At 38.9% G+C, this 14,388-nt stretch overlaps 1 protein-coding gene across 4 annotated transcripts in view; it reads right to left on the bottom strand.

Moving 5' to 3' along the window:
* The window catches only part of KIAA0825 (uncharacterized protein KIAA0825 homolog), a 382,383-nt gene that overhangs the window by 173,393 nt on the left and 194,602 nt on the right, over window positions 1-14,388 (bottom strand). For all 4 annotated transcript variants that reach the window (XM_038532321.1, XM_038532323.1, XM_038532322.1 and 1 more), the window contains one exon: window positions 12,782-12,876. In XM_038532321.1, the coding sequence (XP_038388249.1) occupies window positions 12,782-12,876 (95 nt within the window). The remainder of the gene's footprint in view (window positions 1-12,781; window positions 12,877-14,388) is intronic.

The raw sequence follows: 14,388 nt of genomic DNA, 5'->3' as shown, positions 1-14,388 counted from the left end.
TTAACAAAGCCTCTTTCTGGTGGTGATCCTTTCCTTACCTCAGAAAGGCCTAAAAGCCAATGAAAATCATTCCTAAACAGTAAATTGACAGTAGGAACCAAAAAGCATGCTCCACACAGCCCCATACTTTGAACAGTGCACTTCACAGCACCAAGAGTCAAGCGGGAAGAGCCTAAGTGGCCTGCTCTCCTGGTGCTGACTGCCTATCCTGGAGACAGGTAACCAAAAGACATTAGAGAACATTTAGGGTAGCACATGCTGAACATGAATATGCGTGATGGTCTATAAATGCCCTGAGAATTTGGAAAATGGGAGATTTTTGAGATCTCTGAGCCTCAAAGGGGCTTGATAGTAGGTCAAAGCCTGTGAAAGGCAGACTTGGGGGATGACAGTCCTGGGGAGCACAGGTGACAAACCCAGTAAAAGGTGTAGGCATCAGTTTCACAGGTATCAGGAAGTGGTTAAGTTCCCAACAGTCATTCTATTTCAGTCTTCTCATCTGGAGCCTCCTGTCTGTCAATAATCTGCAGTGAACATCAGTCCTGATCAGGCAATGATGATGGGTCCCTGTCCCTGAGAAAAAAATGTCCAGATCAAGTTTCGTCACAGATGGGACACCTGAGTGGCTCAGCGGTTGAGCGTTTGCCTTTGGCCCAGGGCCTGATACTGGGGTCCTGGGATTGAGTCCCACGTAGGGCTTCCTGCATGGAGCCTGATTCTCCCTCTGCCTGTGTCTCTGCCTCTCTCGTGAATAAATAAATAAAATCTTTTAAAAAAAAGTCTTGTCACAGATGCCAGAGCACTCAACTCAGACCCCAGGTCTCAATCCTGATTTCTGAATAACTCAAAATCCACAGCTGAAAACAGGAACTGGTACACAGATTTTGTGTGTTCACCTGCCCTGCCTCAGACTCATGAATAGTCAGGCTTCAGCTCCCTGAACTTAATTTACTGTCTTGAACCCAGACCATGCATCACACAGCTTTTCCTCCTTGGTCCTCCCTTCCCTCAGTTTACAATTACCTAGATGCTTGGGTTGTGCCTTACTATCTTATCCCTGACCCCGGTTTATCCTTATACCTTACTCTGGCCTATGCAAAGAAGACAGAATAATAGCTGGAAACCAGGGACACCTGGGTGGCTCAGTGGTTGAGCGTCTGTCTTTGGCTCAGGTCATCATCTTGAGGTCCTGGGATTGAGTCCTACATCGGGCTCCCCTTGAGAAGCCCGCTCCCCCCTCTGCCTATGTCTCTGCCTCTCTCTGTGTGTCTCTCATGAATAAATAAATAAATAAAATTTTTTAAAGTAGCTGGAAACTAATATTTATAGAGTATATCCTGTGCTCTAGGCTTTGTGCTAATAACTTGCTGGGGTTAACTTTTTTGATCTGCCCACTCAATAAGAAAGGTGCTGCTATAATCTCTATCACACAGATAAGAAGTTGCCATACTCCAAAATGGGCCAAGGGATGGTGGGATTATAAAAAGGCATCTGTGAGTGGAAAAACCAGATGAAGGAGGCTCTAAAACTGGGGCTAAGGAGTTTGGGTTTGATGCGGTAGGCACTGTGGAGTCACGTAAAGTTCAAAGCAGAATATATTTCTATATATTTCACTCTAGCTTTTATCTCTGAGTATTTGGTAAATTGTAATACAAGTTTGCCTCTATCCTTTTATTTACCAGCTCTATTCTATTAACATCAGGAAGATATCTACACCTACATGTCAGTGTAGCATGGAAAAACAAAACAAACTAAGATTCCGGAATGGCTAGCTAAATTGTGCTGTGACAATTTGGCACGATGCTAAGTTATTCAAGACAAAAATTACATCTTTGCATCGATGAATGACAAACAATAGCTTGGTGAAAATGTAGAACTCATGATGGTAAATGCAGATTTCCCCCCTTATGGTGAGGTGCAAAAGGAGGTGTTTGTTGTGTACATATAAAGGGAACTAGGAGAAAAGAGCTGAACAAACGTAGTGGCATTCCATTATAAACGCACATTTCCATGTTTTAAAATGTTAATGCTATTCTCAGTTGGTTTTGATAATGATGGAAAATGTGAAGGAGAAAAACACATTAATACAGCAGAGATCAATGGACTAGAAGTCAAGGTGAGAGTAAGCAGGCGATCTTGCCAGCAGTGAGTGGGGCACTGGATTTCAGGAGGGGCAGTGCTGGTGATAGATAGTGAGACATGCAGACGAGGGGGCATCTAGCATCTACGAGAATACAGATGAAGGGAGATAGAAATTTTGCAAAGTCGTGCAAGATTTCTAGGCTAAGGCTGGAAAAATGTTAGTGTCACGAGTAGAAGTCACACTACTCTAAAGAGAAGGCAGATTTCAGATGAAGATAATTATGATGTTAAGCTTTCTATACGAGGAGAGGGTTATTACATTAAAACATCATTACAGTGAAAATCTAAGTGTATGTGACCCTGGAGTCATACTGAACAATTACAACTGGAACATCAGATGACTCCGTGCCATAGATTTAGAGATTCACGTTGGTGGGCCTAACCCATTCTGAGGACTTGCTCTTTATAGCTAACAGAACATTTTTTAAAAATTAAATTTGGATGGGGGATCCCTGGGTGGCGCAGCGGTTTAGCGCCTGCCTTTGGCCCAGGGTGCACTCCTCCCAGTGCATGGAGCCTGCTTCTCCCTCTGCCTGTGTCTCTGCCTCTCTCTCTCTCTCACTGTGTGCCTATCATAAATAAATTTAAAAAAAAATTTAAAATTAAAAAAAATTAAAAAAAAAAACTGGATGTTTTTATTTGGTATACTCTCACCTCCCCCCACTGAATGATACCTTGGCTTCACAAATTTATAGTATTTGCCCAGGCCTGAAGGCATGCAATTTTACGACCTAGGATATCCCTTAAAGCCACACAAGTGAATGAGTTAGCTGCAGAAAAAGAGGTGGAAAGGATATAGAGAGTGTGTGAACAAGAGGACCAAGGCCAGGAAGCCTGTAGCAATATCCAAAGAAAGAATAAGTCAGAACACTTGTCTTAAAGGAATTCTAGAAAGCGATCTAGATATAATTGGGGAGGGGGCAGAGGGAATAATCAGTAATAAGGGGAAAAAAAAAACCCTCAAGAAAATCACAATATTGAGGGGGCCTATTCAATGCCAAGAGATACTAAAAACATGCATAGACACAATCTCATTTCAGATGACAGAGGTGGTGGGAGGGGTGGGATAGGTGAGGACTTAAAAAATAAAAATAAAAAAGAGCATCCAGGGAGACCAAAAAAGGGAAAAAGAATCCTTTTGGCATCAAATTTTTCCTAGGCAACATAAAACACAGAAAGATAGAATTTCTTTACAAAGTTCAACATAAATGTACTACTACACAATCCAGCATTCCCACTTCTAGGTATTATCCAAGAGAACTAAAAACCTATGTTCATGCAAAATCTATACACAAATGGTTACAGAGGCTTTACTCGCAATCACCAAATACTGCAAATAACCCAAATGTCCTGCAACAGGTAAATGAACCAACGAACAATGGAACATCCTACAATGAACTACTATTCTACAGTAAGAAGAACAAACAATTGGGAGGAATTTGAAATATATCATGTTGAGTAAAAGAGTACAGATTGAAAAAGTGACGTAGTATGTAATTCTATTACTAGGACATTCCTGAAAGAAGAGAACAGATCAATGCTTGCCAGGGATTGAGATGAGGAGAAAATGACTACCAAGGGTCAGCAGAAGGGAATCTTTTGGACCAAGTTTGATAGTGATGATTGTTAAATAGTTTTAACACGTTTCAACTCAGAACTTACACATCAGGAGTGAATTTTACTTTATTTCAAATAAAAATACATACACACACACACACATATATATATAAATAATCCATCAGTTTAAAAATAGAGATTATAACATATGACAGATAAGTGACCAATGGAAGAGCTAAAATTAAATTTTACTAGCAGAGTTTGAGGAGGAGGGGATAGGAGGAGGTAGTATAAGTTAAATTCTGTATTTTTCATTGCAAGGAATCAGTAATATTAAGTAGATGTTTTTTTAAAAATTAGTGGTGGAGCATACCCTTTAGATTTGTCAATGGAAAGAAATAAAAACAGAAATGGTTGAAATAGTTACAAGCGAGTGCAATTTCTGTGACTAAGGAGCTGGGGTTGGGAGCTTTTCTATTTCATATCTTCCTCTACCATTTGAAATACTACACGTGTGCATATTGCTTATAGTTCATTATAAAATAAATTTCCAAGTTAAATTAATATAAATTTTCTCAATATAAAAATATCTTGATTTTTTTTTTTTTTTTTTTTTTTACCAGATCTCATATTTTGGGAGAAAAAAAATTTAGAACTGCGTCCTCAGGCTACATAAAGGTAAGAATTTCATTTACAATATAAGAAAGCACCATAGGTATCCTACCTAGTTTCATATATAATACATCACAAAAGTAGTGAAATATCATAAATGTTAATATATAAAGTGAACATTAGCTGTTCAGATTCATTATATTTCATTATATTTAGTAAACATTTAAATTTCTTTCACGATAATGTCTTAATGAAATATTTTCAAAGAGATAATTTCCTGTCTTTATATTGATATAGTGACATAAACAGAAATATTCTATGGTGACCAATGAGCCTACGAAGTCGTCAATGGTATTTTCATCTTCAGCTAAAATAAATCAATGAGTCTACAACAGTGACTCCTGGCTGGACCTATGCTAAGACTTTTCATAGAAAACCATCATGGTGGCTTTGGGGTTTGAACAGAATTTGACAGGGGGAAGACTTAAAGAACAGTCATTGAAAAAAGAATGTACTCCATACAAGAAGGTTTTTAATAGCTTCTTATATATTGTAAGAACTCCAAAGTGCCGGTATGTGAATGCATAATTAGGTAGGTGAAAATTCATTACAAAGTGAATTTTGGTTCAACTTGACAAGTGAAAAACTTTCCCATGGCTGCTTTTGAGAAAATTATTATACCTCCCCTTTCATCAGAATGTTGCCAATTCTGCGTTTCTGTCAATAGCATTTAACCTATTTCTTTAGGTAGTCTGTCTTCTACTTCACTAAAGTAACAGAGACCTTCATTTAAATCACATTCCTATTAACGCACACAACACATACACATATAACCTCTCACATACAAGAGAACTACGGTTTGCATCCCCACCATTGTAGCCATGCAGAAATGCGCCACCACATCTCCTGCTACAGTTAGCATGGAGACGAATGACCCCAGCTCTCATCCCCTGCATCTCCCACGTGCTCAGGTCATGCTTGTCCCAAGTGTCTGAGAACAATGGAGGTACTAGGGCCATTCCTGCAGGGTATGAGACTCTTCTGGTATGTGACCTTAGGTCATGGAGTTCTCACCGGCCTTGTCCAAACCTTATTAGAACTACCTTGCTACCCCAGACTCTTTCTACCCAATCCTCCCTCCCCCTCTCCTTTCCCAGCTGTCAGATCAACAACATGGTCTGAAGGTCTGCTGGCCGACCCTTCCCCCCTTCACTTTATCCTTCATGTGCAGCTCTCCCAAAAAACTTCTCGCACCTTTAATCTATCTGGCATCTATCCCCTTAGAGGATTTGAACGGACACACTCGCTCTGAAGAAATGGTAAGCTACATTCCTCACAACCTCAAGAAAATCTGGGCCCCACGGTCTTTAAAGAGAACCCATCATACCTAACATTTATGCAAATTAGGAACAGATTTAAACAAGTCCCCAGGCTTCTATGGGAATGGCTTTTCTGCTTGTGATGCATAATCTCTCTCTCAGCCTTTAGTCACAGTCTCCAACCTGGCCTTCTCTTTTTGTAATCATCCTGTCCCACCACCTGAGAGAGGAAGTGGTGAACCAAATCTGAGCACTCTCACTTAGCACTCTGCGCTGGGTGCCTGAGTGCTCTTATCAGGAAAACTATGGTAATAGGGTACCTCATTTATAATGTTATTTTAAGGACTTATAGTCAAATATGTGTATGCAACTCACTTAAATTATGCCAGCCAGGTGGCAAGTCCTCTCCACATTTGCTGTCTTCATTATCATCTGTAGTGTTACAGTGAATATACAGCTAATTTAAAAAATTGACCAAAGAATACACATTCCCAGTTAAATGATGAAGATCTAATGTATGGCATGGGGATTATAATTATTACTGTATTATATACTTGCAAGTTGCTAAGACAGTAGATCTTAAATATTCCTCCCACAAAAATGCTATGGCAACGATGTGCTGATATGAAAGTGTTAGCTAGTGCTACCGTGGTGATCGATTTTATAATACATAAGTGTATCGAAGCAACACCAACACACTGCACAACTCAAACTTTCACAATGTTAGGTGTCAAGTGTGGCTCAATGAAGCTGGAAAAAAATTCCTGACTGGGAATATGGTGTAACAGATAAAGCAAGAGATACAGAGTCAGAAGACTTCATTTTAAGTGGCATCTCGAACTTGTGACCTTGAATCTGTGACCTTGGATATGTCCTTTAATGTTCTGCAACCTCACTGGTACCTGTCTCTTATTACATAGTTCTTGTGAGGGTCAGAGGAAAAGATCTGTGGGAAAGTACTTTACCCACCAGAAAGGACAACATGAAGAAGTTACCAAATAGAAAATGATACACAGGTATCAGTTAGTTAGGTTCACGTAGGCAAGCCTGAATTCCTGGAAATCCTGAGGATCACAGGGTTAAATTTTTATATCCTAAATACACTTTAGACATGCTGCTTTGGGATTTGAGGATGAGAGGGAAGCCTGCTCCTGTTTGAGAACACACTGATGATGGGTAGAGAGCCACTGAGTGTCTGAGGCCCTGCCTTTGGGGGGAGGTGGGAAAAAAGTGGTTTTTTGGTTTGTTTGGTTTTTTTTTTAACAGAGCTAGAGCATGAAAAATTCCCAGATTTGAATGCCACGGCATATGTAATATATGTAATGGCTCAGCGATGTGTGTTTCTAAAATCAGCTTCCCTTTTTTCTTAAACCCACCTTTCCATAACCAGGCAGCCTGCTGCTGCATCAGGAATTTACTGCTGTGAGCAACCATAAACATTGCGCTAATGGCAGCGCTGCCTGAGGATGGACATTGCAGAGTGCAGTGTGTGCAGTTAAAGGCCACAGACCATATTTTCTACTCTCTGCACACCACAGGGCACACACATTATCATCTGATTTAGCGTAAAGGTCCTTTAATAATTATTATTATTAAAAGCAAACAATCAACTCCACAAATCAAGAGCTCTTTTCAAACATGGGTTCTAATCTTTGTTTCCTCTCAGATGTATGGTTATTGTCCACCTGGAAAGGCCCCAAAGTGATAGCCAGAAATCTGCCACCACCACCCCTTCTGCTGTTCCTGCCATCGTATTTAATTGTGTTTGCTCAACTCGAAGCCAAACTCATATGCAGTATATTTAGATGGTTAAAATAGCATAGCATTCCTCTGTATTCACAGATTATTTTCAACACCACAATTCTTGGGAATTAGTCTGGAATAAATAAGGTAAAGCAACATAAATTTGTTCCAGTGACAAAGAAAACAATATCAAAATGGCAATCTGGAGATTCGCCATGAATGAAGGAATATACAGTGTCCCTTCTGGTGAACTCTCCTGCAAATGCAATCACTGTCTCATTTGCTAGTCTGGATATATTTTAAAGTGAGTGAGAAAGAAATCAAGAAACTAATAGTAAGAAACTGATTCAAAAGATCAATGTATGATCACTGTACTTACTCTTACATAGCATTAAAGGTAAAGGTGTAGAACTGATATATATGTTGATTTTCTGAACCTCTAAGGAGCCTTTTTTCCCCACAATGGCAAACTTTCTAAATTGAAAAACATCTATCATTAATACATATTCAGGATCTCTCTCTGAGGTCTCAGCTACTACATTTTTTCCCCCAAATGCGTTGAAAATCACAACTTTACAAAGGCTTGGTTGGATACTTTTGTCAGCTAACTCTACCTCAAATTTCTCAACTTGTATTTTTAGTATCACTTAATGAATACTAACCCCATCATCCAAATGTCAAAATATTTCTGAATCATGAAGTTAAGAATAGACCTTGTTGCTAAACAGGTTAGGACTTGAACTGGATCAATTAACTAAAAATAAAGACCAGGATTCCATGCTTTTAATCTGACCCAACCATCACATAATAATAAAATCAGGAATTTTTAAACATACAGAGAGCTTAATTAGATTTTCATTTAAATTTGGAAAATGAAGAGAATGAACATGCACGTATTTTTTTTTTTTTTACTTAAGATTTTCCAGAGTATAGTTTTCATTCCTACATGACTATTGATCCAACCTCACATTTAGAGAATGCCAACTCTGTGCTTATCTGTCAGGGGCTGACTTTTTCTCTGTACTCTTATTTCTCATTTGCCTGTTAATTAATTCAACAAATATTACTCAAAATCTCTTGCATGCCCAATGGATGCTCTAGGTACTGAAGACACGGTTGGAGTAAGACAGGTAAGGTGCAATTCTCATGGAATTTATTTTCCACCCTGGGAAGCAGGATTAGGAGACAACAACCAAACAGAAAGTAAGATCTCAGAGACTGGAAACTCATTTAAGACAGTACAGCAGAGTAGAATGCCCGGGTGACCTGGAAGGTAACTTTAGATGAGTGATAAGGAAAGGCTTCTTTAAGGAGCTAACAGGTACTCCAGGTAGACAAGATGGCAGCAACCATGGGAAGAGCTGAGGGAACTGTAAATACAAGGGCCTTAAAATGAGAAAGAGCTTGGAGAATCCCAACAGGAAGAAGACCATGAATTTAGAATATCATGAAATGGGGAGAAGTGTTTTGAGATGAGGCCTGACAGGGAGCAGAAGGCACATCAAGTACTCAGGTCACCACTTTACGATCTATTCTGGGGATGCCTGGGTGGCTCAGCTGATTAAGCATCAGTCTCTTGGTTTCTACTCAGGTCAAGATCTCAGGGTGGTGGGATTGAGCCACGAGTTGGGCTCCCGGCTTGGTGTGTAGTCTGCTTGGAGATTCTCTTTCCTTCTCTCCGTGCCCCTTGCATTCATGCTCTCTCTCTCTCTCTGTCTCTTGCTCTCACTCTCAAGTAAATAAGCCTTTACTTGGGAGTGAAAAAAAAAAAAAAAAAAAAAAAAGGATTTGTTCTGCCTTTGGAATCATCACAGAACCAGCTTGAGTAACAAATACCAGTATAGTCTCAGATATAGATACTGTTGATATCACCAGGTGATAGTTTTTCATATATCTGCACTGTCCTTTACGTGGTCATCTCTTAAGTATCTCCTGAGCAGCTCATACAACTCTTAGACACCTGTCCTCCCTCAGTGAGCCATTGGCCCATTGCCTGATTTCTGACCTGACATTTTCTCTGAGTCTTGTTATTGGTTTAAGCTTGGAAGCTACATAACCTCAGTGTCAGGTATAATCTGACTTCCATCTACCACCACCAGCTCCCTGATAATCCTTAATGACTTTTATTGTCTCCCTACCAGAGGAAACAATGTGCTAGAGCTACTACTTTTCTAACTATGTGTAATATTTTCAACTTTCAAAAACATTGCCATATCCTTTAACACTCTTGATTATGTCAACAGTTTCCATGAAGTAGATGTATAAGTATTAGTTCATTTTATCTTCTTTTTTAAAGATTTTATTTATTTATTCATGAGAGACCCAGAGAGAGAGAGAGAGAGAGAGAGAGAGGCAGAGATACAGTCAGAGGGAGAAGCAGACTCCATGCAAGAGCTCGACATGGGACTCGATCCCTGGACTCCAGGATCACGTCCTGGGCCAAAGGCAGGTGCTAAACTGCGGAGCCACCCAGGGATCCCCATCTGTTTCTTTTAAAGACTTTATTTGAAAGAGAGAGAGAGGGAAAGCATGAACAGGGTTGAAGGGGCAGAGAGAGAAGCAGACTCCCCACTGAGCAGGAAGCCCTACAAGGAGCTCCATCCCAGGATCTTGAGAGCATGACCTGAGCCAAGCCATCCAGGTACCCCAACTTCACTTTAAAGATGAGGAAATCTTGGGGCACCTGGGTGGGTGGCTCAGTCAGTTAAGCATCTTCCTTCTGCTCGGGTCATGATCCTGGGGTCCTGGGATCCAGTCTCACATCGGGCTCCCTGCTCAGCAGGGAGACTGCTTCTCCCTCTGTCCCTCCCTCTGCGTGTGCTCTTTCTCTCACTCTCAATCTGCATGCTTGCTCTCTCAAAAAAATAAATAAAATCTTTAAAAAAATGGGGAAATCAAAACACAAATAGGTAACTTCTATAAGCTAAGCTTACAATAGGGACTGAGAACTCAAGCATCCTACTTTCCCATCTCCATCTGGTTCTGGGCGTGAGAGAGGATCTGGCTCACTTCAGGCTTGGGGTCTTAAGAGAGTAAGTCCACAGATGGTCTGCTTATGATATTAAATTTGAAGACCAGGCACAAAAGCATTTAGAAGGTGAATAGAAAGGATTCCCTTTCTCAACAATTTTCATGTATATGTATTTCAGTTCAATGTTGTTTATAACACCATGTCCTCAGACAACACTTGCAGCCCAGTATATAGGCTTGACCATGGTGCAGAGACAGATTAGTATAAATATACTGCCAATTACAGACAGAAAAAGAGAACAAGTTTAATTGCTGAGTTTGAGAGAAAGAACTGAGCATATTCAGCTGAACTGCTCTAGGTTTTCTTCTTTGGCTCTGTCTACCTCCTGAAATGACAATAGTACGCAAGAAATATCACTTTGTTGAGGTAAGGGAACATTTGTAAATTTTTAACATCTGTAACTCTTACTTTAAAGTTCAGTGTCCTGTGATTTCACTCTCAAATGTATAGTTTTAAATAGCCATGTTGTCAGAAATTCAATGCACTAGTTAAAAAAAAAAATCAGCATTTTCAAATAAGTCTGAACAAAAAGTCTCTTAGAAAAAAATAACAGAAATGATTTCCTTACCTGTTCAATTAATCAAGTCCCATAAATAACATTCTTAAAATAACTGGGAAAGTACTAAAAAACAGTTAAAACTCTGAAGTGTCCTCATCCTTCTAAGGTAGATCAGTTATGTTCATTCCAGCTTGTAGTATATAGTAGTTTGGAGTAGGCTGCTTTTCATACCCTTCTTTAAAGTTCTGAGGTTCTTATTAAGGTGATAGTCTAGCTGTTTCTATTAAATATTCATGACCCTCTTTTCCAAGAGAACAGTTTTGAATTGTTACTTCTGGCTAAATTTGTGGGAGTTCTTTTCTCCCACGCACTCTTGAATGTGCTCTCTCAGGGAAAGAGACTTAATAGCCATTGTCCTAATTGAAGTATATCTAAAGTTTTCACACAGTAACAACAACATGCAATTTTGTTAAAAACACAAATTCACCTCAAAGTGAATATTACACATAGCAAATGCAGAAAGCTTTGAAGGATGTGTTGCCCCCAGAGTACCATTTAGTGGATTGGAAGCAGCAATTCACAGCTCAAAACTTAGTAAAATAGAATACAGCTAATCCACATGAACTCAATATTTTACAGATAGCAGGGAAAAAACTGACTCATCTTTCCTGGTTTGTTTCCAGATAGACGTTTAACATCACATAACTTCTCCTTTTACCCTACCACCACCACCACCACCACCCTGCCCCAGCTCTGGGGGACTAGTGCATGAACAGAGCATATTCTCAACTACTACCTGTCAGGTGGTAAGCTTGCTGGGAGAAGGCCATGCCTGATGGGAAAGCTGGACTGCTCAGCTTTGTCCATGATAGGAGAGCTCCATTCAAAGGTGAAATAATAAGAACACCATTGTCACCACACATTTAAATGAAAAGTTTTACTGGCAATTAAGCTGCCCTTTTTTAACCTCCATTTGGGAAATTACAGGATATTTTTCCCTCTTGATATTTTCTGACATGCACCTGGATTTGTCAAGGATGACTTGACGATTCTAGTATGTCGTTATGATCTTTCAGGAAAAAATGGTATTTAATATTTGTATCAAAAAGATATAGAAATACTTTCTACATCACACAGATTATATAAAAATAATCGTCATACTGAACTATAAGCAAACAAATGATACTTGAGTATAAAAAAGTGGCACACATATATATCTTAGGTGAAAATGTCATACTAGATAAGAGAAATCCAATTTTTTAATATTACACCTTATTGTTTTCAATGAAGACTTGAAAGTATTTTAAAATCCATGTTAATAGATCCAGAATATAAAGAAAATATTTATAGTTTTGTGCAAAATAAATTACATGTGCAGGTTCCCAGGCTAAAAGCACATTACCATTTTATTAGATTGTTCTGGAGTGTGTGTGTGTGTGTGTGTGTGTGTGCGTGAAATAATATGTAACTGAAGCTATAGCAACTAAGTGCCAACGGAACTGGCTTCAAAGCAAAAAATTCAATCATGACAGTTTTACTTATATGTTTCCCTGATTAGACTGGTTGATTTGGCTTGGCATTTTGTATGCATTCATTAAATTATCACAAACAAATACAAAGTATTATAATGACATCCAACCTGATAACTTTTGGTGTGTACAATGCTGAACTATTACATACACAAAGTTAAATATTTAAAATTCAGACAAAACCAACTAATTTTACATCATAAAAATTTTTTACTGCCTCCTATAAATACTTACTGTGGAAAAACAGTATTCTAAGTATACTTACATATAGGACTCTCTCTGTATATCTATCTCTGTATATATCTCCTTTTCCCCCCAACCAGATCCCCCCAATCGCAAATCTCATTACCTGTTTTTGAGCAGTACACTGAAGGTCATCTTATCCAGTCCCAGATAATTTGGCAGCAACTTTGACCAATTCCAGTTCCATTTTGTGATGGCTGACTGTTGATAAATGAGAATACGCTATTGTTAGTTATTAATCAGAGTTAATATGATCAGTAAATTAAAGCTCCAGCTGTGATAGACTAACTAAGAAGGAGGGGGGTCCAGAACAAGGACTTAGACAGATAACATCAATCATGTCCACAGAAGAAGGTTTTTATTCCAATAAGACAGCAATTAATTTATAAATCCATTTGGGGATGTAGTCATTATTTATAAAAATATAAATCAATTTCTTGAGTCGTTATTCTTCCAAGTGCTAATGGCATTTGCCCAACAAGTTTCCCTGAGAGGGTGACTCTGAAAAGAAAAGTGAAATAACTGGCAACTTTTTCATATATCAATTTGTAGTTTTTATTTTTTAGTATCCAGAAATTCTATGAGAAAAAAAAAAAAACAGATTTAGAGGTGCTATGACTCAAATTACAAGACACTGCTTAATAAGAGTATAATAGTTGGGATCCCTGGGTGGCGCAGCGGTTTGGCGCCTGCCTTTGGCCCAGGGCGTGATCCTGGAGACCCAGGATCGAATCCCACATCGGGCTCCCGGTGCATGGAGCCTGCTTCTCCCTCTGCCTGTGTCTCTGCCTCTCTCTCTCTCTCTCTCTCTCTGTGACTATCATAAATAAATAAAAAAAAAAAAAAAAAAAAATTTAAAAAAAATAAGAGTATAATAGTAATGTTACTTCTGGTTAAGAAAATGCTTTAAAGGGGAAATTAGGGGGATCCCTGGGTGGCTCAGTGGTTTAACGCTTGCTTTTGGCCCAGGGCAGCATCCTGAAAACCTGGGATCAAGTCCCAAGTCAGGCTCCCTGCCTGGAGCCTGCTTCTCCCTCTGCCTGTGTCTCTGCCTCTCTCTCTCTGTGTCTCTCATGAATAAATAAATAAAATCTTTAAAAAAATAAAAAAATAAAAGGGAAATTAGAACAACCTGTAAATGTAAATAATGTTCTTTTATTCTCATTTAGTAGGTAATTTCACAACAGAGTAAGGAGAAAAATTACTGTGAAAGATAATCTCATAATTCAGAATGGAATAAAACATGCCATTTACTTAAACGAAGTGAGGATAATTTAACAGCTACAATGATTATTTATGGTTTGGAGCAATCTAATGTGCAACATAGAAAAGCAGCCAATACACTCAAAACTTACATAATATTTTTGGTTTCCAAGTATTATAGATGCTTGTATCTCTTAAAACTACACAGTTTTGATAATAAGAGTCCAGGCCAATGTTTAAAATCCTATAAGAACTATGCCCTGTCACCTGCTGATTAATGGAGCACCATAATCCTGTCGTAGAGCAGGAGAATTCTGTCCCAGGTTGTCAGCATTTGAAGGTCTTATTCTACTACAGTATTGATGACTGTAGACTAGGGTTGTAGCAGGCATGGCAAAAATATTATCTGCATCCCGAATTAGGCTATTGTTTTAATTCTTATTTTCCTCAGAGCTCTAGGTCAAGCAATCCTTCTCTTCTCCCCTGTTAGTTCAAATAGCCTGTCAGGAA

This window comes from Canis lupus, chromosome 3 (assembly GCF_011100685.1).
Source record: "Canis lupus familiaris isolate Mischka breed German Shepherd chromosome 3, alternate assembly UU_Cfam_GSD_1.0, whole genome shotgun sequence".
NCBI lineage: Eukaryota > Metazoa > Chordata > Mammalia > Carnivora > Canidae > Canis > Canis lupus.
The sequence above is the reverse complement of the archived record's forward strand: the minus strand, read 5'-3'. Positions and strand labels throughout refer to the sequence as shown.